The following is a 23,515-nucleotide window of genomic DNA, read 5'->3' on the forward strand; positions in this document are numbered from 1 at the left end:
CCTGGACTACCAGCCACCCTCTCCACACACACAACCCTTTTATGAATACATCACTGGGTTCCTATGCCTGGTAAAACTTTGATGTTTTGTATACTGAATACAAATTATCTAAATGCAGAAATACTTAATTTCTTTTCTGTTGTTATATCCTTAATATGCAAGTTTCTAGAAGTTGGACAGTAATTATGTTTGTCTACTAGATGGATTCAAAGATGAGTTGCCTAGTTTCTTATATAAATTGGTCAAATTTGACTCTGGATAGGACACTGAGAAATTTATTTATTTATTTTGAGAATTTGGTATACATAGTCTTGCTACTGAAAGTACTTTGCCTGCTATGGCTTTTTTTGTGTTGTCATTATTAGTTGTCAAGCTTAGACAATAAAGCAATTCTGACAATATGTTTCTCTCAACTCATAATGTACCTCCTAAGAGTCTCTCAAATTATTAGTCTTGCTAGTCTATAGTTTAAGGTATCAATCTGTTTTGTTGGTCTTTTTTATTTAAATAAATAATTAACCTAAAAATTTTGAAATCAGGATATTTCCACCAAATATGAGGATTTTTGCATTCTCTTTTAAAATTTTTTAACATATGAGCTCACTCACCAAATAATAGTATATTTTTTCATAACTACATATAGGTAGAATGCTTACATTAATGCTTCTTTTTATGTCTTCTTAGAATTAATATATGATCCAGAAAGAGGATGTCAGTGAGGAGGCCTCAGAAATCTATGGGGCATCAGGTAATGGATCAGTACTTATCCCTACCATACAAATGGATTTTGGAAGTCCACTCCTCATAGAGGGTATTCTCTCAGCCTAGATAAACAGGGGAGGGCCTAGGCCCTGCTCCAAATGATATGACAGACTCTGAAGATCCCCCATGGAAGGCCTTACCTCCCTGGGAAGCAGGAAGGATATGGGATAGGGTGTTAGTGAGGGGCAGTAGAGGTTGGGGATGAAGAAGGAACTTGGATTGACATATAAAACAAGCGTGTTCCTAATATAATTTTTTTAATGGGGAAAAAAAGGAGTGAGGGTAAGAAATGAGAGTTTATCTGGACAATAATGAGCAAACTCACACCACAAAATGGTGTATGAACTAGAAACTAAATTTGTTGAATTATCTTCTCATTGGTTAATATGTTAGGGTATGGGCTTCTATGAGATTTTTTCTGGAAAACTCCTTGAAGTACAGAATCTTGGACACAGTTAAGATAAAAGAATAGAAAAAAATTCAAGGAGCAAAGCTAACGAGGAAGATGGAGAACTAAAAACTGGGAGAGAAGATTCTTTTTTAAGAGGATGTCAAGGATGCCTGACAGAGCCTGGAGGTAAAAGATGGTGAGCATGGGAGAGATGCTGCCTTTCACATCACATTTCTGTGGGTTGGAACAAGATTTAGAAACATAAACAGTGGTGAGCACAATTTGATGCATTTATCACTAGCTCTAACAATCACTTCTGCTTCAAATTTTAAGCAGATCTGAGAACTCTTGGCTTGCATTTTCATGCAATGAGAGTATATAGTTTTGTACAAGCTCCTAATTGCTTAGAGTCAAAGACCAAAGCAGTCCACATACTTCCAGGCTGGAGAGACTTCAGAGCCAGGGGAGACTACTCTGCCCACTTGTACTGATACAAGTGCTCTATCTCTATTTCTCTACAATGAAAACAAAGAGATGCTTTTATATTTCTGCTCCTGCAAGTTTATTTTCTTCTCTATTTCTCCTGAACCAATCTATAAAGTAGGGGAAGCATTTTAGATAGAAAAAACATATGCAATACCCTACCTATGGGCCTCAAATCGTCATGTTTTAGAAAGGAAGGTACAGTAATAATAATGCTTTGTAGAAACTTGCTGATTGTCTGATGCATGCTTTTTGTGTCTAAGAATCTAACTGTTTGTTTAGGAAAAATGCACCAAAACACAGCTTTAATAAAAGTGTTTTGATGTCTTACACACAGTAGCATTTTGTTTTAAAATATTAGACACTTTTCCATCACAACTATCTAGATCAATGAAAGGCCCATATTTCTCTTAATTCTTTTTTTTTTGTTTCTTTTTTTTTCTTTTTTTTATTAAATTATTAATATTTTCACATGTACTTTCCCTCTCCCTCTCCCTCCCCCACCCCATTCCTTCTCCCCCACCTCCAACCTACCCCCCACCCCATCCACCCGCCACTCCCCAGGCAGGGTAGGGCCCCCAACCAGGGCTCCACCAAGTCCACCAAATCTTCCTGTGCTGGGCCTAGGTCCCTCCCCATGTGTTCAGAGACAGAGCGAATCCCTTCAAGTGGGATGGGCTCTCGAAGTCCCTCCCACCCACCAGGGCAAAATGCAATTAGTTCCTCACCAATAAGAGATCCCCCATGTCCATAATCTAGTCTCTTTTGGGTATTCTATGATAAAAAAATCTGTAATGTCTATTTAAAAACCATTTTTTTCATGAAGTGAAAATCTGATACACTGAGGTAGGAATGTAAAATAATTTAAAGAAGCTAAACATTGTGGTGTCAACTATAGTCCCAACAAGCCAGGAAGTTGAGAAAGGAAGATTGATTGAGTCTAAGAATTAAAAACGAAATTTTGAAGCTTAAATTCTGTTCAAATAACAAAATCATCATTATTTTTCTTAGAAAGGAGAGCTTTATAATTCCTTGCCATTTAGATTATATGAGTGGAAAAATCTTGTATAGCATAATTCCATATGTAGAATTTTAGTTGTAAAACATTATTTATGTAAACTTAGTTCACAAATTTAATTTTAATTAGTAACCCCTGTGGTGGTTTGAAACAGAATGACCCCCAAAGAGACTGACATTAATAGGAAGTATGCCTTGTTGAAGTAGGTGTAGCCTTATTGGAAGACATGTGTGACTTTAAGGGTGGGCTTCGAGGTCTCTTTTGCTCCAACTTCTCGTAGTGTGACAGTGAAACCACTATCTTTTGCCTGTGAGTCAAGATGTAAGACTCACAGCTCCTTCCCCAGCTCCATTATTGCCCACTAGCTGTCTTGTGGACTACATATCTGAACTATAAGATACCACAATTCAATGTTTTCTTTTGTAAGAGTTAAGGTGGTCATGGGGCCTCTTCACAGAAATAGAAACCATAAGACAATCACCCAACTAGTGAACTACTGTACTATTTTTTAATTGTTTCTCATTTTACATACCAACATCAATTCCCCCCTTCCCCTTTTCCACCCATTGCCATCCCCTATCAAATCTTCAGAGTGGGTAAGGCTTCCCTTGGGAAGTCAACAAAGTCTGGAATATGAGGCAGGACAAAGCCCCACCCCCTGTATCAAGGCTGAGCTTTCTAATTACCATGTATCCCATCTTAGGAAATGGGCTCCAAAAAGCCAGTTCATACACCATGGATAAGTCCTGACCCCACTGCCAGGGGTCCCCCCAACAGATCAAGCCACATAACTGTTACCCAGATTCAAAGGTGACATGCAGTTCACCCGTGCAGTTCGTTCCCAGGCAGGCTTACTAGCTGTCAGTACAGAGTCCATGAACTCGGACTGCTATGCTTAAAACACACTTATCAAAGCAATTGCCACCATGCCATTATATTTAAAACAGTATCTCATATAGCCAAGACTGGTTTTGCCTAACTATATTGTTAAAATAGTCATCTTGAACTTCTGATTCTTATACTTCTGCCTTCCAGGAGCTAGGATAGCAGGTATGTGTTAAATGGTCTAGTTTATGAGGTTCTTGGTATTGAACCTAAGACTTTGTGCACACTAGGTAAACACTTTGCCGACCGTGCGACATCTTCTGCCTCAGTAATACTCATTTCAGTTTTCCAATATATATGTCAATTGTAGTAGATGATATAACTGAAGTACATTAATGACTGGACAAAATATATTTTATATTATAAGATTACCCACATAAATTAGTAATCAGCCTAGTAACTACCAGCATTTTACAAAATATTATCATAGGGAATAAATATTCCTATGATTATATTGTGATGAAGATGAAGAATGACAGCACCAACTTTTAGAAAGGAAAATTATGAGTTTCTAACTACCATGGGAAAATATATTAAAAGCAAAAACAATAAAATTTAAGGAGAGCATTAGACATACATCATAGGTTTTCTGGATGCATCTGGGATAGTAAAGTAAGTGCAGCATTACTGTAATCTCAGCCCTTGGGAAAGTGAGCCACTTCCCCATTCTCCAAATGTGGGCCAAGACCAACCGAATTGTCATCATGGAAATCTTTTTCAGAAAGCTGGATGGTGAACAGAGTAGACACACTCAACTTCAGAACAGTCAGGTGATTCTGCCTATTTTACAGAGCAGAAAATTAATAACAAACACATTTAATAACACTTCTACTGTAGAAATGATACAGGTGTCAGGCTGAGGGCAAAAATGTGACAAGCCTCAAGGCAGAAACTCACTTTCCCAGATATCGTCTTCCTTTATAAAACTATTATGTAAAGTTGGAAATCAGATGCAAGGGAAAACTTGTTCTTGACAATGAGAATAAGATTATTTTTTCCTTCTTTCTTTCTTTCTCTCTTTCTTTCTTTCTTTCTTTCTTCTTTCTTTCTTTCCCTCTCCCTTCCTTCATTCCTTTCTTTCTCCCTTCATTCTTTTCTTTCTTTAATTTTTAATATTTTATTTTATAGATGAACAACAGTTCCCCTTCTCTCTCCTCTTCCAAAAGGTCCCAATTTTCCCCCCAACCTACCCCAATCCATTCCTCAGAAAGGGTAAGGCCTCCCATAGGAAGTTAACAAAGCCTGGCACATTCAGTTGAAGCAGCATCAAGCCCCTTCCACCACCATCTCCCCAACCCCACCTCAAGGCTGAACAAGGGATCCCACCATATGGGATGGGCTTCAAAAACCCAGCTCATGCACTAGGGATAGATACTGGTCCCACTGCCAGAGGTCCCACAAACAAACTAGGCTACAAAACTGTTGTCCACATGCAGAGAGCCTGGTTCAGTCCCATACAAGATCCCCAACTCTGGGTCTATAGAGTTTCTGTGTTCCCATAGTTCAGGTCAATCTTAAGTGAATCTTTTCTGTGTAGTTCAGATAACTATGGTGGTTAGAATAACTGGAGCCCCTTTAGAAATCCTGTCATCAACAAAGAGAGGGGTGTTGGACAGTAATCTCTATCACTACCCAAGGAGCTATTGGCAAAGGATAGAAATGTTGGGAAAGGAAGGGTCAGTATCTTTAAGTGTATAACACCTAAAAGCTGACCACACTCTAGTGGAAGGCTATCCACTCAAAATCACTGAACAGCATGAATTGCTCTTAATGGTGGTAAAGAGACACAAAGTTATATTGGAGGGTAAAGAGAGTGAATCTGAAGAGTTGAGAGAGAGAAGGTAAACATTATCAAAATTCACTGTATGAGATTCTCAAACAACTAATGATGATAATAATAATTATTATTATCATTATTAAGAGCTACAGGCAGTTAATGACAATTGAGAGCGAGAGAATCAAGAAGAGTCCCCTAATTAGTGATCCAATAACAGTGGTCAATCCTAATAACATATGCATACTACATGATAGAAAGACTACATGGACATTGCTGGTGGTATTTAGATATTTATGTGTGTGTATACATGTAACAAGAACTGTTAAAGTAAAGCAAAATGTGATATAAATGAAGATAAAATTGAATACTAGAGAAAGTGATTTTCTTTGTAAAAATAAGATCATGTCATGTAGTCTTAGTCTTAGCTGGCCTGGTGTTTGGTATGTTGCCTAGGCTATCACTTCTGAGAACCTAAGATATGGGATTATAAGAATGTATAGCCACTCCTAACTGAGTCTGTGCTCTTTATGTCACTTTTAATAATAATAGCGCAGTGCCAGCCACCTACTACTAAGCTTCTTGTTTATAGGAAACTGACCCCCATAAAGAAGCCAGTGTGAAATAAAATTTTAAGTATCAGGCAACCACATTAACTGTTAAAGGCCACCATGATTTTCTTCTTTCACCCATATTGGATTATTAATTTCCAATGCTAGTGGTCTCTTCTCCATCTTTGCAACTGGCTTTAAACTGCAGTATAAAAATCGACTTGGAATATTATATCTTCTAATGTCTCAAGACAGACATATCATTATGTCACACCACCCTATCTAAGTGAGTGAGCAGATTATAGAGATGACAGGTCACCAAACAGTTCCCTAGAGGAGAAAAGTCTAGATGAAGAGCCATCTGTTTTCTGCCCAACTAACTTTCAGATCCACTCACTTAAACATACACCTGCCTACTGCCTCCTCTGCTGATAGATTTTGTTCACATCCAAGCTGTTTCAAGACAATGGAAACAAAAGCTGAAATAGCATCTGCCTCCTGTAACTCGTGGCCGTCTGGGAAAGAGATGCCTCTATTAGAAGCCATTACCATAAATGACAAAAGCCTAAATGATTTGCAGTAACAGATAAAGGAACATGGCAGGACAGTGCTGTAATTTAACATGCCCCAAGATGGAAATGTCTTCATCCTGAGTCAAAATGTAGATCCCATGAGACGTCACTACCCATGTGTTGCACACGTAGTAATGTAAATCCAAATTGACCCTCCCTGTTAAAGCTATGAGTCAAACCTCCAGTTTGTTGACAGCCAAAAATATCTCCATGAACCTTACAGATTATGTGGGTTGCTGAAAGGGATGAAAGCTAAAAAGAACCTTCTGTTAGAGCAATATTGTGCTCACTGATCCATCTGCCTCATGCTCTACTTTAAAGGATCCAGACACCGGGGCCTAGGGAGATAGCTCAGTCAATGTTAGTGTTTGTCCTAAAGTGCAAGGATCTATGCTTAACCCTTAATACCAAATAAAAATCCATGCATGATAGTGCACAATTGTAATCCCAGTGTGGAGAGAGTAAAGAGGAATGGATCTTTAGTGATCTTTGCCCAACCAGTCTAGCCTAATTGCTGAGCATCAAGCTAATGAGATCCTCTCTCTCTCTTTCTCTCTCTCTCTCTTTCTCTCTCTTTCTCTCTCTCTCTCTGCCTCTGTCTCTCTGTCCCCCTCCCTCTCTTTCTCTTTCCCTCTCACACATACAAACATACATACATACACACATATATGCACAAATGTGGAAGGCAAATGAAGAATGACACAAGGTTATCTTTTGACTTCAAAATTCATGTGCAAACAAACACACACAATACACACTTAATATCAGCATTATTAATAATAGGGCTTTTATGAAGATTTCATGTTAGTTACCTTTGATCCTATAATCCTGTAAGTTCTGCTAAGCCAAGAGTCACTGGTAACCAGAACAGATGTCTCATTTTAATTTACATTTACAAGGTAACACTATTGTCTTAGTAATATTTTCATTATTACTCTATGGAGAGTGGCCACAAGACATTCATAATCATTCACTCATCACTTGTTCCCCAACTAAGCTCATCCCATGTAGTTTCCAAGTGTTCCAAAGATTTTCTTACTCATGAAGAAATATAAGAATATAATCATTCTTATATTCTCCCCAGTAAAATCCCCATTTCACATTGTTTTGCTTCAGTGGTTGCCTTTACATGCCCTAGATAACTAATTAAATCTAGACTCCCATATTGCCTTCTACTTGACTGTAACACCAACTTTGAAATTCCACTTTCTTTTAATTAAGACTTCCTTTCTGGGTATGCAAATTTTAATCTTCCTTGTAAACCTGTCGGGTATTTTAGTCCACTATTTCATTTCTTTAGAATCTGAAGAGCTTCCATATGTAATTATGGTAACAAAAATGAATTTGCTCCATTCATCACAATTCTCTATTCCTAGGCTGCTTAATTCTTGTGTAGCAGCTTCTAAGAAATTCATATAATAAAAATGTACTAGATGACTCTAACCCAAGGACCTGAGTAGTAGTATTTTGCTCCTAATGTATTCTTACATGCAATTGAGAGTAGATCAGAAACCCAACTCTTTTTAACTGTCTTCCAAAAGATGGGTCTTTCCCTCCCAAACCACTCACATGTGAAGTCCTCTTCTGTCCCATAAAACTTTGAATATACATCATACATTATTCTGAAAGCACATGAACCATACACCTCCCTTTCTCTTTACATTCCATGAAATTACACTCAGGGTATTGTGCGTCATTTAGCTACATCTACAGTCCTGTACTTTTTATTTTTAATTTTATTATATGGCCTGGTTTTATTGCAGAGGTTAGTACTGAATTCATTCTGTTAACTAGAATAACCTTGAACTCATGATCCTCATGGTTCAGCCTCTCTAGAATAGGGTGCAGGTTTGTGCTATCAAACCTGGGTTCCTTTTTTTTCCAAATGTTTATTTACATATGTATGAGAATACTTAGATTTTACCATAAAACAAAATCTAAGCAAAAAGTTTGAGAATGCTGTTAGGATACATTATTAATTGGGAATCTTGCTGAGACAAATAGAAGCATGACCCTTCTTCAATCTCTTGTAACCCTGAACTATAATTTGAACAGGTTACCAAAATGTTTTAAACACTGATAACACAGGTAGGACCCAATTGCACTGTGGAGGGTCCAATTGCATTTGAAGGACTTATGGAAATATTTAGATTTTTCCATCTTCTTAAACAGTTGAAAGCAGTCTTATCTTAGTTATCTTAGTGTTTTGTGGATATTCTTGTGAACTATGTCAGCAAGTGAAGACTTGCCATTTTATCAGATTTTAGATAAGGCATGTTCACCGACTGTGCTTTTCTAAGCCATACAGGATGAAGAATTTGTCTTGGACCACATATCAAATCAATTCAGTAATATTAATCAAGCAAGTTCCTTAAGAAGACTAAAATGCATCTTTACAGACAATGTCACCACAGGTAATGCTGGAACAATTTGTACTTACTCCCTTAGAAAGCTGATAGCATCCTGGGTTTAATAACGGCACTTATTTCCCCTTTGTGTTAATAAAAAGAAAGAAGCTCTCTTAAGACAGGGACAACTTTTGAAATTTTGTATGAAGCATTTTGTTGCTCTTTTTGTTTTTGTTTTCTTTAAGTTGTTTCATTTAAATAACATTTTTCCATTTATTTCACATACCAACCAATTTGTCCTCCATCCTCGCCTCAAGTCCCTTCCCCTTTCCCATCGACCCCACTCCCCAATCACTCCTCCTCTGCCTCCATTCAGAAATGGACAAGCCTCCCATGGACTTGCACAAAGCATGAACATCAAGTTGAGGCAGGACCCAGCTCCTCCCCATATGTCAAGGAAGGGCCAGGTAATCCAGTATGGGGAACAGGTTAACAAAATGCTTTAAACACTGATAGAAAAATATGAGAACTATACAAAGATTTAAAAAAATAAAACTTAATCACCACTCAAATTAATAATTAGATGAAAGCCCATTTAACTATAATAGGTTGAGAATTTATTAAAGGCAAAGTAGGTGTAAAAAGCATTAAAAATCACTATATAAGGCCAATTAATAAAAGTACAAATGGAAATTTTGAGGGTTATATCTTATAATACATTGGTAACTTAAATTTGATGAGATCTCAATGAAACATTTGTAAGTATTAATTTCATTCTTAGAGGTCATTTTGTAAAAGAAATGATCTGTACCTTGAAGAATGAGGGTGTTTCAAGGTAAAAGCAAATTTTCAGGATTCTATGTTGTATCAAAAATTAGAAATTCAAAAGAAATAAACATATTCTTTAATATATTTGTTTTATTTAATGCTTAGCTCATAGGGTTAGCTTTATTGGATTAGCTATTTTTTTCATGTACCTGTACATCAAAACACATTAAAATAAGAGAGGGCATATGTTTTCCTTAAGGTGAGATGTATTCTGAAGTTTCAAATGGAATTGTACGTGTAAGAATTGATGCTTCTAACATTTAAACTAATATCAGTATCAGAAAACCATTAATGTTTAACAAGAACATAGGAAGAATATGTGTGACTATTGGTTTCCTAAGTTATATGTTACAAGGGAAAGTAATTTACCTATCTGAACATCAATAACTTGTCCTTTCCATGAAAATGTGGTGATGATTAGAAACATTTGAAGAATGGTAACTCACACGTCTATTCTGACCCCCAGCCTCTTCCTATCTATGTGACCACCACCATCTTTGAACTCTGCAATGTCTTTCATGTCACATATCTTCAATACACATTAAGTAATAAAATAATTTCATTTGAGTCTTTCCTTTTAAGAGTAATGAATTGCAAACTGTTAAAACTCTTCATTTGGACATCTCCACCAATGACTCAGGTTTCCTACAATATGATTCAGGTGATGAAAAATAACACTAAAACCAATGGATGGGTCATTCATGTGTTCACTAAATCCATTGGGTATTGACAGCGGACAGCAGGGCTGGGGCTTTAACTGCACTGAATCTAAGGGCTCAAAATAAGTAAATCTAGTAAGTAAGGTGTCTTAATTTGTGCCTCCAAGATGCAAAATAATAATAAGTAAAGCACTGGCAGTATTTACGTGTCTTGTCTTTCAATGATGCCACTCTTGAAAACACAATACTGTCTTGCCTAATACAGAACCCTGTTATCATGCACTTCCTAAGTCTCTCTTCTAAAATAGTCACAAGTTGTGCAACTGCATGTAAGAACAAATTTACCTCGCTCTGCTGAACAATCATACACCACCCATTTCTGAAGAAGCCTGTCTTAGCACCTCTGTGCATGGCATAAACAACACACATTGTTAGGGAGGGTGTCCAGAAATGTTAAGATGCTCTCTAGTTACACCACAGATTACTGAAAAGAATACAGATTGCTGTAAATGATATCATAACATGTTTTGTTTAACCTAGGATATACTTGATGAAGTCATCAGCAGACTAATCCCATACTAGATTTAGAGACCAGGGAGAGTCCTGGACAAAACTAAGATGATGTTCATAGCATTCATCTGCCTAGTGGTACTGCATCTCAGGAAGCTAGAGGCTTAGGCTTTCTTTAATATCTACAAAATAAAGAACAAAAGACAACTGACATCTAGCATAAACACATTTTTAGAAACCTATTTACATACCTGCATAAAATTTCTCAACTTACTCTCACTTTGTGACTCTTGAAATCACAAAGGCAGTGTTTTCTGTGACCTGTAGGCCAACTGAAATGGGTAAACTTGGTATTAAGCACAAAATGGGCTCTGAAATCCTCTTCTTCCTTGGGCTTATCCTTAAGGCTGTCCTACTGCAGGTTCTCTAGGAGACTCCAAGAGTCCCAGTTGGAAAGGAACGTGGGCTAGATGTTCAATTGCATGATTCTTTTGCAGAAACATAGGGCTCAACTTCAACTGCATGGTTGAAGAGCCTAACCCCAGACTTCACAGCCTTTAAGAGAAGCAGAGACCTAGGGACATCTGTGGTTTACACTGTTTCTAACTGAGACAACCTTTTAACAGTCCAGCCAATTGTCTCCTTCCAGCCCACACTGTAGCCACACTATACTTCCCCTGTCTTCCTTCCCCTTAACTCCTCCATTCCATATGATTAGTTCTGAAATGATTCTCTCCACTAGGCACAGTTGTAAGCACCAATTTTTTCCATTCAAGTTCCTGCCACCACCCAGGTTAGGTTAGCTTTGGCAGTAATTACCAGCATTTTATACTGTGCTTTGCATGACTATAACCTTATTTTATAAACAAAACTTTTTCCATTAATTGATGATTCCATGTTGCTGCATTTCACAATAATCATGAGGCAAAATGCACAGGGAATTTTTCATTCTGGAATTGATTTTGTTTCCAGAGATTCTTCAAACATACAAGACAAAATAAGATGGAATGAGTAAGAAAAATACAATTAACTACTTTTCTTAGCACTATATGGTATCTTCAAGCTAGACATAGTTGCACATCCCTTTAATGCCAAGACTCAAGAGACAAAAGCAGTTGGATCTCTAATTTCACATTCAGATTGCCCTATATAGCAAGTTCCAGGCCAGCCAAGACTTGAACTGTAAGACCTTCCTTCCAAACCAGAACAAAATAAAGCAAAAAAATGCATTTTACCTGCTCAAATGTTAAAAAATTGTACAAGTCACAGTCTTATAAAGCACTTATCATACTGAATATTGTCTATAGTGTATGTACAGTTCAACCAGTAACTATAATGATATCTGCAAATACTGATTTCATCCTCTGTTTACTGTATAAGACTCAGATGTATATAATAGAATAAACCCCTAACAGGCAAAAATACACCATTTATTTTACCTCCATTTTAAAAATAAAAAACTACAAGGAAATGTTGAATAACATACTAAAAATTATTCAATTAACATGTTATGGCAATAGAATTCAAGACCCAAAGAAAAAGCTTATCTCAGTCATTATAGTCATTCTGAGAGACAACACATTTTTTTTCTGTATGTTTTTGCCACCTGAACTGCCCATGTTTTGTTTTGTTTTGTTTTGTTTTGTTTTGTTTTGTTCTTACAAATTCTGGAGTAAAACAAATTTATGGAAACATGTTTTCATACATCTCTGCACTCTATGGATAAGACTGAACCTAGAAACTGTCCTTCAGACTTCACATTAATGACCGGGCCTTGCGTCATTCATGACAGAATCCATTAAACTTATGATTTCAGATCATAAAAAAGAACCATAGGAAGTTATTTTCTAGACAAGCTCTTCAAAACAACTTTTCAAAAATGTAGTTAAGCATGGTACTCAATCTAGATTTTGCAGACCGCATCCATAATTTAAATATCAAGGCTTGTCATTTCTAATAGTTATCACTGCTGAGCTCTGTGAATGTTAACTGTCATAAATATATGATGCCTGTCTACACTCTCATTCTGCTAATGACCCCATAAAATTGGTCTAAAAACAAGTGTTGGTCTTTTAGTAAGTTAACAGCTTGAAAGATTTCTCAGCAAAGTGAAACTTTCAGTTTCCCTAAGTTGCTAGCTTCAATGGCTAACATGAAGACAAAAGGGCAACTATACTCATGTATTAGCAAGTGCTACCTAATTTTACTATATATTCTTAACCAACAAGATTTTGTGACAGTTCTATCTTGGGATTCCACCCTGAGAAAAAAATAAGACTCCAAAATTGACAAGAACTTTAATTATTTCATTGGTGTGTTTTCAAAGAATATCACCCTTTGAGACATAGACTCCATGAATAGGTGGCCTCAGTTACTTGTACAAATACTTATACAAATACTTCAGCAGTATGCCACATCATGTTTTCTTAATAATGTACAATTAGCTTATATACACAAGATCCCTATGAGAAAAAGAGGTAAATAAATAGGACTCAACCTCCCATTTCACAGATTGGAAGTTTAGAAATAGGACAAGCGTGTCACTTCAAATCATAGTGTTGTCTTGATGCAGAATATTAGATAACACAAGTTAGGTTTTGAATGATTTGGTGGCACAACTGCTCTGACTCACCTAAGTGTCATCTTGAAATATGTTGATGTTGATAATAAAATGACAATATGGTAATTTGATCATAATTGTTACATTTGTCTTAAGGAAAAAGTAAAGTGTATAGGTAATTATTTTTATGTTGCATGCAAAAACAGAAGTAGAATTATAGTTAATTTATTATCTGAACCATTTTTCTGGGAGATTAGGATAGATCTATCATTAAATCAAGCAATAAAATTTGCAAGAAATTGAAGACTTCGCAGTCTACATGTGTCCTTAAAAAATAACAAAATAAGCAATTAGCCTCATAGCAATAAGTAAGTTAACCTGTATGTTACAAGAAATGTGTCTATGGAAATAATAAGAGGGATCAAGATTGATGGGGTGGACAGGCTGTAGGATATATTAGATTGGTAAGAAAGGTGTCATCAATGAATACTTCATGTGAAGAGAGACTAGCAAATAAAGATCTCCACAGAGTGCCGTGATGTGTTCACAGAACAGGGAGGATACCGGTGTAACTGAAGAGGTGTGTGCAAGCAGGGAGCTATGTGAGGGAGGTCAAAGAATGAATGGAAGACAGATCACTCAGGGCTGCACAGTTGTCCAAATCAGGATGAACAGGGTATGATTTCAGGGCTCTGTACAGGCAAATGATATTATATGATTTAAATTTTAAAAGACCTACCATTAATTTTTAAATTCTTAAAAAATGTATAATCCAATATATTGCATAACCTGTGCCATGTATCTTAATCACAATGTACCATCATTATCTCAGAATTAAATATCACTATTCTCACTTTCACAAAGAAAATATTGAGTCTCAGGATGTCTAAGGAACATCTGTGGGTGAGATCTAGTAGCAAAGCCAGGTGAACAACTTGTCTAACTTATTGTTAAAATCTGACTTCTCTTTTCTAAATACTTATGCATATTTGAGTTATAAATGGATTAAAATAATGCTTATTATTAACTATCCCATTAGCCACCAATGAGTTCTAATTTCACTATATTATTATTGAATTGAATATTCATCATTTCCCTTATTAATTTCTGGAGTATGACACAGATTATTTACCTGAAATTTCTATTTCAAGTAAAATGTACATTAAGGTTAAGACTTATAGAGAAAGAGCTGGTTAGGTAGTGAAAGTGCACACTGCTCTCAAGGAGGACCTGACTTTATTTATTTATTTCCCAGCACCCCCAAAACTTCCTGTGATGCCATCTCCAACAGAATCTGACATCACCAACCTCCAAGGACACCTGCAGCCATGTGCACATACACCCACACAGACATATACATAATTATAAATAAAAAGAACAAATGTTGTGTTGCAGAAGTGATGACAATAATTTCAATTTTCAAGAGTTCTCTTAGAAAATTTTCACAGGCTTTCATTTATTTTCAATCACTTTTTCTAGCTGTGTATAGGCACACAATTTTGCTATGTGCATTGCATATGTCATCATATTCAAACTTTATTAAAAGAACTGTAATACAAACTTTATTTCAGGAATAATAACTGTGCATCTACAGAGGCAGAATATTTCAAGCTTGAACAAGTGCTGAGAACCAGAGCTGGTATGGTAAAAGACTCACTTCTCTCACCAAGTCACACTGCTCCCCACAGCATTCACAACTAAAAGGACAGCCAGGTACAGGTATTCCCATTTTCCAGATAGTAAAAGCTAATCAAGTAATCAACATTTATTTTATGGCCGCGATAGACAGATCAATACCCGGTTTCAGAAATCACATAGGATTTATGGCACAAAGTCTCTATTATCCCATTAAAATAATAACAGAAGCATAAAGATGAAGTAAATAATACATGGTAATATGTAATAAGTTCTATGTGAGATATAGAAATAGCAGCTGTTAAAGAAACTCAGCAGACAGAAAGTTGAATCTGGGCATTTCAATTCAGTTAAGAAGGTCTGTACTAAAGACCACTGGCATCATAATGGTTTTCATAGAAATGCTAGATTTTCAGTCAGCAGAAAAATGGAATAGAAGTCATTCTAGTAACGGGTGATATAATAGCCAAAGGCCGAAGGAGCAGATAGAAGGGATTGTCAAAAGAAACTAGTAAAGTTTGAAGTGCAAGATAGATGGGAATTTACCTAAAATGGGAAATGCCCCCAGAAAACATGGATCCTAGGACAGGGGAGAAAGAAAATGGTTTTGCTAAACTATTATTATGGGGCACACATTTGGATACCCTTTGTTGTTATGCAATTTCCTAATCAGCTTATAAAGTAGAAAGGTAGACACACAGTGCATCTACCTTTAATCAAAGGAAACAAGCTTCTGTGCTCCAGCAGCTTTATGGAAGGGGGATGGAGTAGAGTAGAACACTACTCTAGAGAGGTTGACATATATCCTATGCTCTTCCAGTATCCTCATCACCATCCATCAAATTGAGAACCATCAAAGGTATGTGATCAAGAGAAGAGAGTGGCACACATAAATTAGCAATGTCAGAGTAACAGGAGCAATCAGACCATGAGATATTAGCAGATGGTCATTATTAAGGACTTGGGGAAGAGAAAGAGTAACCTAAGAAATGACACAATATACTACATTGAACCAAGTAACAAGACAATGAGAATCTGTACGTGAATGTGAGCAAGTGGAATTGTTAATATGACATACTACAAAAAAGAATTAGAGATCTTGGAAATATCTAAATTCAAAGACAGGTATCTTCTCCTATCCCACCATGCAAACTAAAAGCAACAATTATTTTTAAACTGAAAAGAAATTAAGTTAAAGATCTAGCTTCAAGACTTTTCAATTTATTTTGCATAACTTGATTTATATAAAAATAAAAATGCCTATGTCTGATATAAAAGAGCTTCCCTAATGCAATATACATCCTGAACTACCATTATGAATTTGGGCAGTGTTGCACCAGTCTTGTTTCTCTGGAATGAGTATGGTAAGAGTTGGAGGCATATTTTTCTAACTTGAGTAACGAGCCCTTATGTTCTTGCTAGTTAAAAATATCCAGTATTAAGGACATACAGCTTTCCTTTTCTTGTTTTCTGTTATAAATTTGTTTTCTTTTAACTTTTCTCATAATAAAATGATCTCTTGGAGATGCAACTTATCACTATGTCATATTTGAAACACTGTTCTTCCCATCTTCCCTGGGGGGGCTCTTTTAAACTCAAAATATTACTCAAGGATTCAAGTGAATATTAACAGTAGTTAAATGGTATACTGTTTTACAAGTTGAGCCTGTTTTCCTAATACTCTGAAGATATCCCAGACAATTTCCAAAGATACACTTAAAATAAACAACCTTCTATATTTATCAAAATAATTACTAATATAAAATACACATATTCAGTACCAGATCTTGACAAAGTCACCTGTGGATCAGGCTGGACTGGAATGAATTGCATAGCTAAGATGGACCTTGTACTTCCATCTGCTTGCTTCTCTTTCTCAACTGCTGAGATCACAGGTGTATACCACCAACCATTTGAATACAAACCCTAATCAGCAGGATTAGAAAGCTGTTTGTACTGGAGTAACCAAATAACTGTGCTGACCACAACCTGGCACAGAATGTTCAGCTAATTATATTTGAATCAAATAAACATTTCTTTAAGTATGTGTACATGGACATTTTTATCACATGTAGTTTCAAAATTAAAGTTTTTGTAACATATCTATATATGTAAAAATTGATGAATATTTGAATATTTAATCTTCTAAAAACTCATTAGTGACATTATTTTGGCTTGGGATATTTTGAGAAATCCTACATCTATGCTACTTTCATCTAAGTCTAGCATTACTTAGCAATGTTGAAGGGAAATTAAAACTTAGCACTTTAGCCAACACTAATTTTCATTACTTTCTTGGATAAAAAGAAATTGTTTTTACTTGAAAATTGTTGTTGAAGTTTTAAATTCAACTGTATGCTAACCTTGTAAAGCAGGATTATAACAACTACATATTTAAGGCATCTGTATTAATTATTAGTGTGTATCTGTACTGAAAATCTGTCTAAAGTGGTAATTAATGAACTCTTGATACTACACAAGTACATCAGATAAATAATTGCAAAGTTAGACATATTCTCTAACTGAAAAACAGGTGTTTTCCAATAAATTAATCAGAAAACTTCCCCCCACACACACACAAATTTCTCCATATAAATGTGGACATTCTATACAACATATATTAAATATGTTAGGCATGTGCAAAAAGAAAACAATAAGCTTGTAAGGTTTATTTTGTGTATCATACTTTCTGTTATCTAGGACATCAAATGCCTGATAATGTCTTCATGCATAAAATATATTAAGATGAGAATGTTGCCTTTAACTTGTAAAACCATTGTTTTTATTACAGTTTAATGTAAAGAAGAACTATTTTTACCTCCCAGTCCTGGTCTAAGCCGATTATCGTAACCATCCAGAAGTCTGTCTAGAATTCTTGTAAAGATGGTAATGTTATTTTTAGCCTCATCTTCTTGGATGTTAGCCAGCACCAACCTAAACAGATAATTTTACAAATTGGTATATATTATATATGTACATATAGTATTTGGCTAAAATGCCAAAATGCTCTTCTGACTTGATCTGAATTTGAGGTCTCTTTGGTCATTACTGACACACACCTCTTTCCTTCTTTTCACTCTATAAATAGCACTAAACAAATGGGGACAATAAATATGCTGTTTAAAATGGATAGAAAATATCAGAACATCAGAAGTATAATGCTAACTCTTTTGATATTTCTGCCACTTAGCATTCTGGATGAGATGTTGTCTTATAATCTATTGCATAGAATTAGAATATACCAGGCTTATAGATTCTCATGTGCAAACATGCTTGGCAAAATGTTTTCCAGTTAGATAGAGAGGCATCTGAAGTGTTTCTTCCATGTTGTGAACATTAATTGGAAAATAAACTGTCATCTCGGTGGTACAAATTTCTCTATCATTCCCATACATAGCATTATTTTTCTATGTCTTTGACGTTTTTTTAAGACCAAGACAATTTCCTGACTTGGGGTATACCTCCACCCAATGGCCAAGTGTAATATAGACATCAAGGAAACTCCACTGGCAGGCTGCCAGGCTCCAGTGTTGCCAAGAGATGGAGGTGGGCTCTGAAGGCAGCAGCAACACACAGCCTCACAGAGTCTGGGAAGGCTAGGTCGTTGGAGGATCTCAGAAGAGTGATATGGGGCTACATAAAGATAAAAGTGTCAAGTTACCCTTTCTTTGATGATAAATTTGTGGCAAGAAATGGTCTTAAAATATCACCTGCAAAGCTTTTGAAGCAGTGATTTTCTCCATTATTTCTCCATCATAAAGCCACAGACCTGATTTTGTGACAGCAATTTGATACCAAAGAAACTAAATGTATAAAACAGTGTCCCTTTTCATTGCCATCTTTTTCCAGAATGATTCAGAGATTTAAATTGCTGTCCCCAAAAAAGAATCATTTATATAATAGAATAAAATACTGTCATGAACATTATTGGTCAAATATAGAACAGAAAATGAGTAGAGTGATAGTTAAGCAGTCAGTGGTACTTCTCAATGGTTATTAATTGATAATAGATTGTCTATGCCTTGAAAGTCAAAGATCAGGTGTACTTACATTCTAGTCAAAGTATATCATATAAAACATCATTGACGGATACCATTTACATTGAAATGAATGCTGAAACAGTAGCTAACAATACTCATAATACATCAAAATTGGCAACAAACATCTAGCTAACATTTTGAAAATAAGAATGAATATTAAAATGGCAACAAGAAGATGAATAGCCTCAAATTATGTAAGTAAATCAGTTCATGCACTCTACTGGCAAAACTTTCTCTTTGCCTATTTAAGCTAATTTAAAACCCCTCCTAGGGTAGTCACAGGAGTCTGAGATTTTCACTCAGAGGTGTTTTTCAGTCTTAATTCATATTCTGTTTCTAAAGTCAATATTCAGTTAGAGTAAGTATTTCTCAATTAAATTAAGTATTTCCAAATAAACTTCTTTTTATTTCCAAAATATCTTTTCACACTTTGAAGATTATTTGGTCAAAACTCTTATGGGGAATAATAAAATGCTATAATAAATATTTACTTAAAAGTAATGGATATAGAAGAATTCTTACAAAATTTGTATTTTAATTTTTCTAGGATTTAAAAACATTTCCTAAATGCATTAAATGAAAACACCTACTGTTTATTTTTTTAAATCAGAAAAGATTACTATTAATATGAAATTGCTTAAAGCAATCAAATTAACGTCCATGTAGACAATAGGCAAAAGGAAAACCACACATTTGAAATAAGAACTCTTTCATCAGTAACCATCTTAAAAGAAAAAAAATATATCTAAATTAATGAGATGAAAAGTTGGTTCCTACATCAAGCTTTTGTTTTATTGTTTGTGATTGTCAAGTTGTATGCTACCTCCACCTAGAGGTTTGATGTTCACATGTCATTTGGGTTTTCTATGTTGTTTATAGAAGCCCCAATGATGGAAAACAAAAACTCAAAGGAAGAAACAGAAAGAAAAGAAAAAATCTAAGTTGCCACTTAAATCATTTAGCTGATATTTTTCTGTCAGCTCTGAGGAGAATTTGGCCTCCTGGACGGATTTGGATATTACTATAGCTACATGTACCTTAACCGCAGGCATTCTTTGGACTAATATACTTCTCATAGGTAGTCTCTTCTTCAGTCAAATGTTTCATATAGAAAATGTGCCCGTTCACTTTTGTTTGTTATTGCTTTAAGAAAAAAGATCAGCAAAGTTTTCAGAGTTTCAAACAGTTACTGGGTCAATTTCCTATACAATACATTTCCATTAAAACACCTCCACTCTAAAAAATACAGACACACTTATGGCATGTAATAACCACGGCTATACCTGAAATGAAGAAATCAAACACAGCGTCTCACCTGGCTGGGTCCCACACCAGGAAAACAAGCAGCAGAGAACGTACATTGCAGGTGTTCAGTTTTGTCCTCATCTTCCTTCTTTGCGAAGCTATAGAAGAAAAACAAAATAAAATTAAAATTGTTTTCAGTCCTACCATGCTAGTAACCCAAAAGAATGCCATTTCAATTGTGGGGGCTGGGGTTGTTACTCCAGTGTACTAGGTGTATAGGTGTAGGGCTAGATGACTGGAGGCGGAATTTTTTTTAATGGCAAGATGACGCTACTAAATCCCCCCCCCCCCGCCACTTAACTTCCCCCAGCCCCATCCTCTGCAAACACTTTGCTATGCACACATGAAATGACAAAACCCGGGACTCTAAAGTGACACATGCGTTTACGAGGGAATAGATTGGAGGCGTGAGTGGAAAAGAGGTGGAGAGATGGATACTCCATGCCTCACCCTCTCAGTGAAGACCACCTCCGCAAGCACAACAGGAAAAGCTAGCAGCAAGCAGCCTACTTTTCAATGTCTGTCATTTCCTTGCAGAGAATTGCGGTCCCCGCGTCTTCACTTTCCCCTACCACAACCCCCTACGCCAAAAAAATAAAAAAAAATAAAAAATAGGAAATCAAATCCAAATCATTCTCACTGCCCATCCACATTTGCCCACGTCCACGTTCAGGGGGCAGCAGGGTGGGAATTAAGTGCTGCGAACTATGCGTTTGACAGCTGCTCTAGAGCCAAGACTACCAAAAGAGCGTGAGGCTTCAAGACCAAACACCAAGCAGCAGGCAGGCAGCGAAGCCACTGTGTGCAAAGTTGGAGACTGTAAAAGAGCCGGGCCAGCGTGCTGCCGCCGGACTGGCTCTTGGATTTTTATTGTAGTTGCAAATACGCCTGTGGGGAGGGACATTGGAATTAGATTTTGGAAGCTGGAGGGCAGAAGAGAAGATGAGCCTCTGTTTCGAGGGAGCATGAAGAGTGGAGTAGGTTGGGGGGGGGGGCATGCTGGCGAGGCAGAGGAAAATGGGCAAAGGTCGCCCGCTGCCACCAACGTCTGTCTGCGACCCTACCTGAACAGCAAGCAGAAGTAGATGTTTTTCTTCCAGTGGCTCTGATTCTGAAGAAATGGAAAAACTTAAGAAAGAGAGGAGAGAGAGAGAGAGAGAGAGAGAGAAGAGAGAGAGAGAGAGAGGAGAGAAGAGAGAGACGAGAAGAAGGAACGAGAGAGAGAGAGAGAGAGAGACTGCAGCAGCCTAAAGAGCAGGCAGCAAAGGGATGGGTTGGTGAAAGCTGGAGCAGAGCGAGCGCGAGGAGCTGCGGCCGCGAGAGGAGTAGGCGGCGAAGGCGTCCGTAGTGGCGGTGATGGGCGGAGGAGGAGGAAGAGGAGGAGGGAGTAGAGATGGCAGGAGCCCGGGGTGGGGGCGCGGAGGCACGATGCACGCAGGCAGAGGCGGGCACGAGCCCCGCGCCTGGAGAAGGAGGAGCTAGCCTGAGGAGGAGGGCTAATGATGTTCCTGGGAATAGGGGACCCCCACCCCCTAACCCCCCACCCCAATCCTCGTCAAGCGACCGCCTCCCTCTGGGCACCTGGGGCAGCGCAGCCGGGGAGGCGCTGGGCGCCCCAGTGAGCCCCTGAGCTCCGCTGCCGGCGCCCACACCGCGCTGAAGGAGCAGAGCCCACGCCCCGCCAGGAGCTGCTCTCCGAAGGCCAGGAGCTTCCTGGTGTGAGGGTTAGTGGGGCGCTGCTGGTGAGTGTGGGTGAGGAACGTGTCTGTGAGGCCCTACGTCCCGCTGACCGTTCCCTGCCGCTGGTCCCCCGACATCATCCCCGGTGGAGCGATGTGGCTGCCTGGAAGAGGTAACGATGTATGGCTCCCACTGGAGGGCGAAGGGGCTAATCACGCCTTTACTTAGTCATCAACGCATCCACGCAGGACCAAGTTAAACGCACGTTATGTGGAATTACACAGCAGGAAGTTTCTTTGATTTCCTTAGCCTTCTGGATGTACCACTCATTCCTCCGCACTCCTGCAATCAGGACCAATTTCCCCTCAAGCTAGGAGGGTTGGAGGCTTGCCCAGAGCTGGTCAGTAAAGGCCCTGGACCGACCTTACACTTTAGGAAACCTCCTGCCTACTTTCAGCAATGGCTTTTCCCTAATCTGTTTGCCAGGCATTCTCTTTACCTGGTGATCAAGATTCAATCTAAGAGCTATAAAAAGTTTGCATTAGCCTGGAGCAAAGGGACCCGCTGCCACCGCCTTTCCAGCACCTTCAGCAGACAGCAGCGAGATGGAGCAGTTTGAGGTTTTCCCCCTTTAGGGCTTTTTCTTGGCAGAGACTTGTAATTCCAATCCCATCATACACTTTGAGTATTCTGGGTTTGATGTGTCTGATTTTTCTACCGTTTTATCTGGTGTGATAAAATCCAGCCGTGCAACTTGAACAGAAAAGGAAAAAGAAGAAAAGGGCTCTCTCATTTTTCCCCTCTTCCTGTACTGCACACTAGACTGAACATTACCTACATTCTACTCAGATAAATCAGAGCTGGTATTTATCTTTTTCCAAAAGTTGTTAACCTGAGACGCTATAAAAGGGTGGGAGTTTAGTATTTTACATTTAGTTCTTTTTCACTCAGAGTCAATGTGTGGCAAATACTTCAATTTTCGGTCCCCCCCCCCCCAGATGTTGCAGTTTTCCTAATAGGCAGCACTAATCTACAGTAAATATGATCTTTGCTTTGAGGATTATGGGGGAAGAGGAAAACCTTAAAATGGAAATATTTCAGGCTGTTCATTTTAACATATTAGCCACCATTCTGCCAATGAGCATGTAGTGTAATAACCTAAACAAGCACCCGCTCTTATTTAGCTGGCTCTGTGAAGAAAGGAGCAGCATGCAGCCTCCTCCTCCTCCATCATTAATATTCCTTTCCTGACTTGCCCATTTCGTAGTCTAATTGAAATTCACAAAGATAAAAAGCATGCCATTTAAAACCTTGCAAGCAGGGAACCTAGAGTCTTCTACTTGGTGAGAACACTTTACTTCCCAAAGCATCTTCCTCTTCTGCTCCAGTGTGTCAGCTACTGTTAGGAACCCTCTCACTATGCCATGTAAATCACCACTAAACTGTCTGTATTTTGACCAATGCAGCCATATTGGTCATTGCCCCTACAAAATTTGTCTTTCATGACCCTCATA

At 37.6% G+C, this 23,515-nt stretch overlaps 1 protein-coding gene across 1 annotated transcript in view; it reads right to left on the minus strand.

Moving 5' to 3' along the window:
* Positions 1 to 20,402, minus strand: part of Gabra2 (gamma-aminobutyric acid type A receptor subunit alpha2) — a 134,934-nt gene extending 114,532 nt beyond the window's left edge. The window contains exons 1-2 of the mRNA XM_035453416.1: positions 20,332 to 20,402; positions 17,795 to 17,910 (exon numbers count right to left, since the gene is read on the minus strand). Of these exons, the coding sequence (XP_035309307.1) occupies positions 17,795 to 17,910; positions 20,332 to 20,402 (187 nt within the window). The remainder of the gene's footprint in view (positions 1 to 17,794; positions 17,911 to 20,331) is intronic.
* Positions 20,403 to 23,515: the final 3,113 nt, after the last annotated feature.

The sequence above is a fragment of the Cricetulus griseus genome (assembly GCF_003668045.3).
Source record: "Cricetulus griseus strain 17A/GY chromosome 1 unlocalized genomic scaffold, alternate assembly CriGri-PICRH-1.0 chr1_1, whole genome shotgun sequence".
NCBI lineage: Eukaryota > Metazoa > Chordata > Mammalia > Rodentia > Cricetidae > Cricetulus > Cricetulus griseus.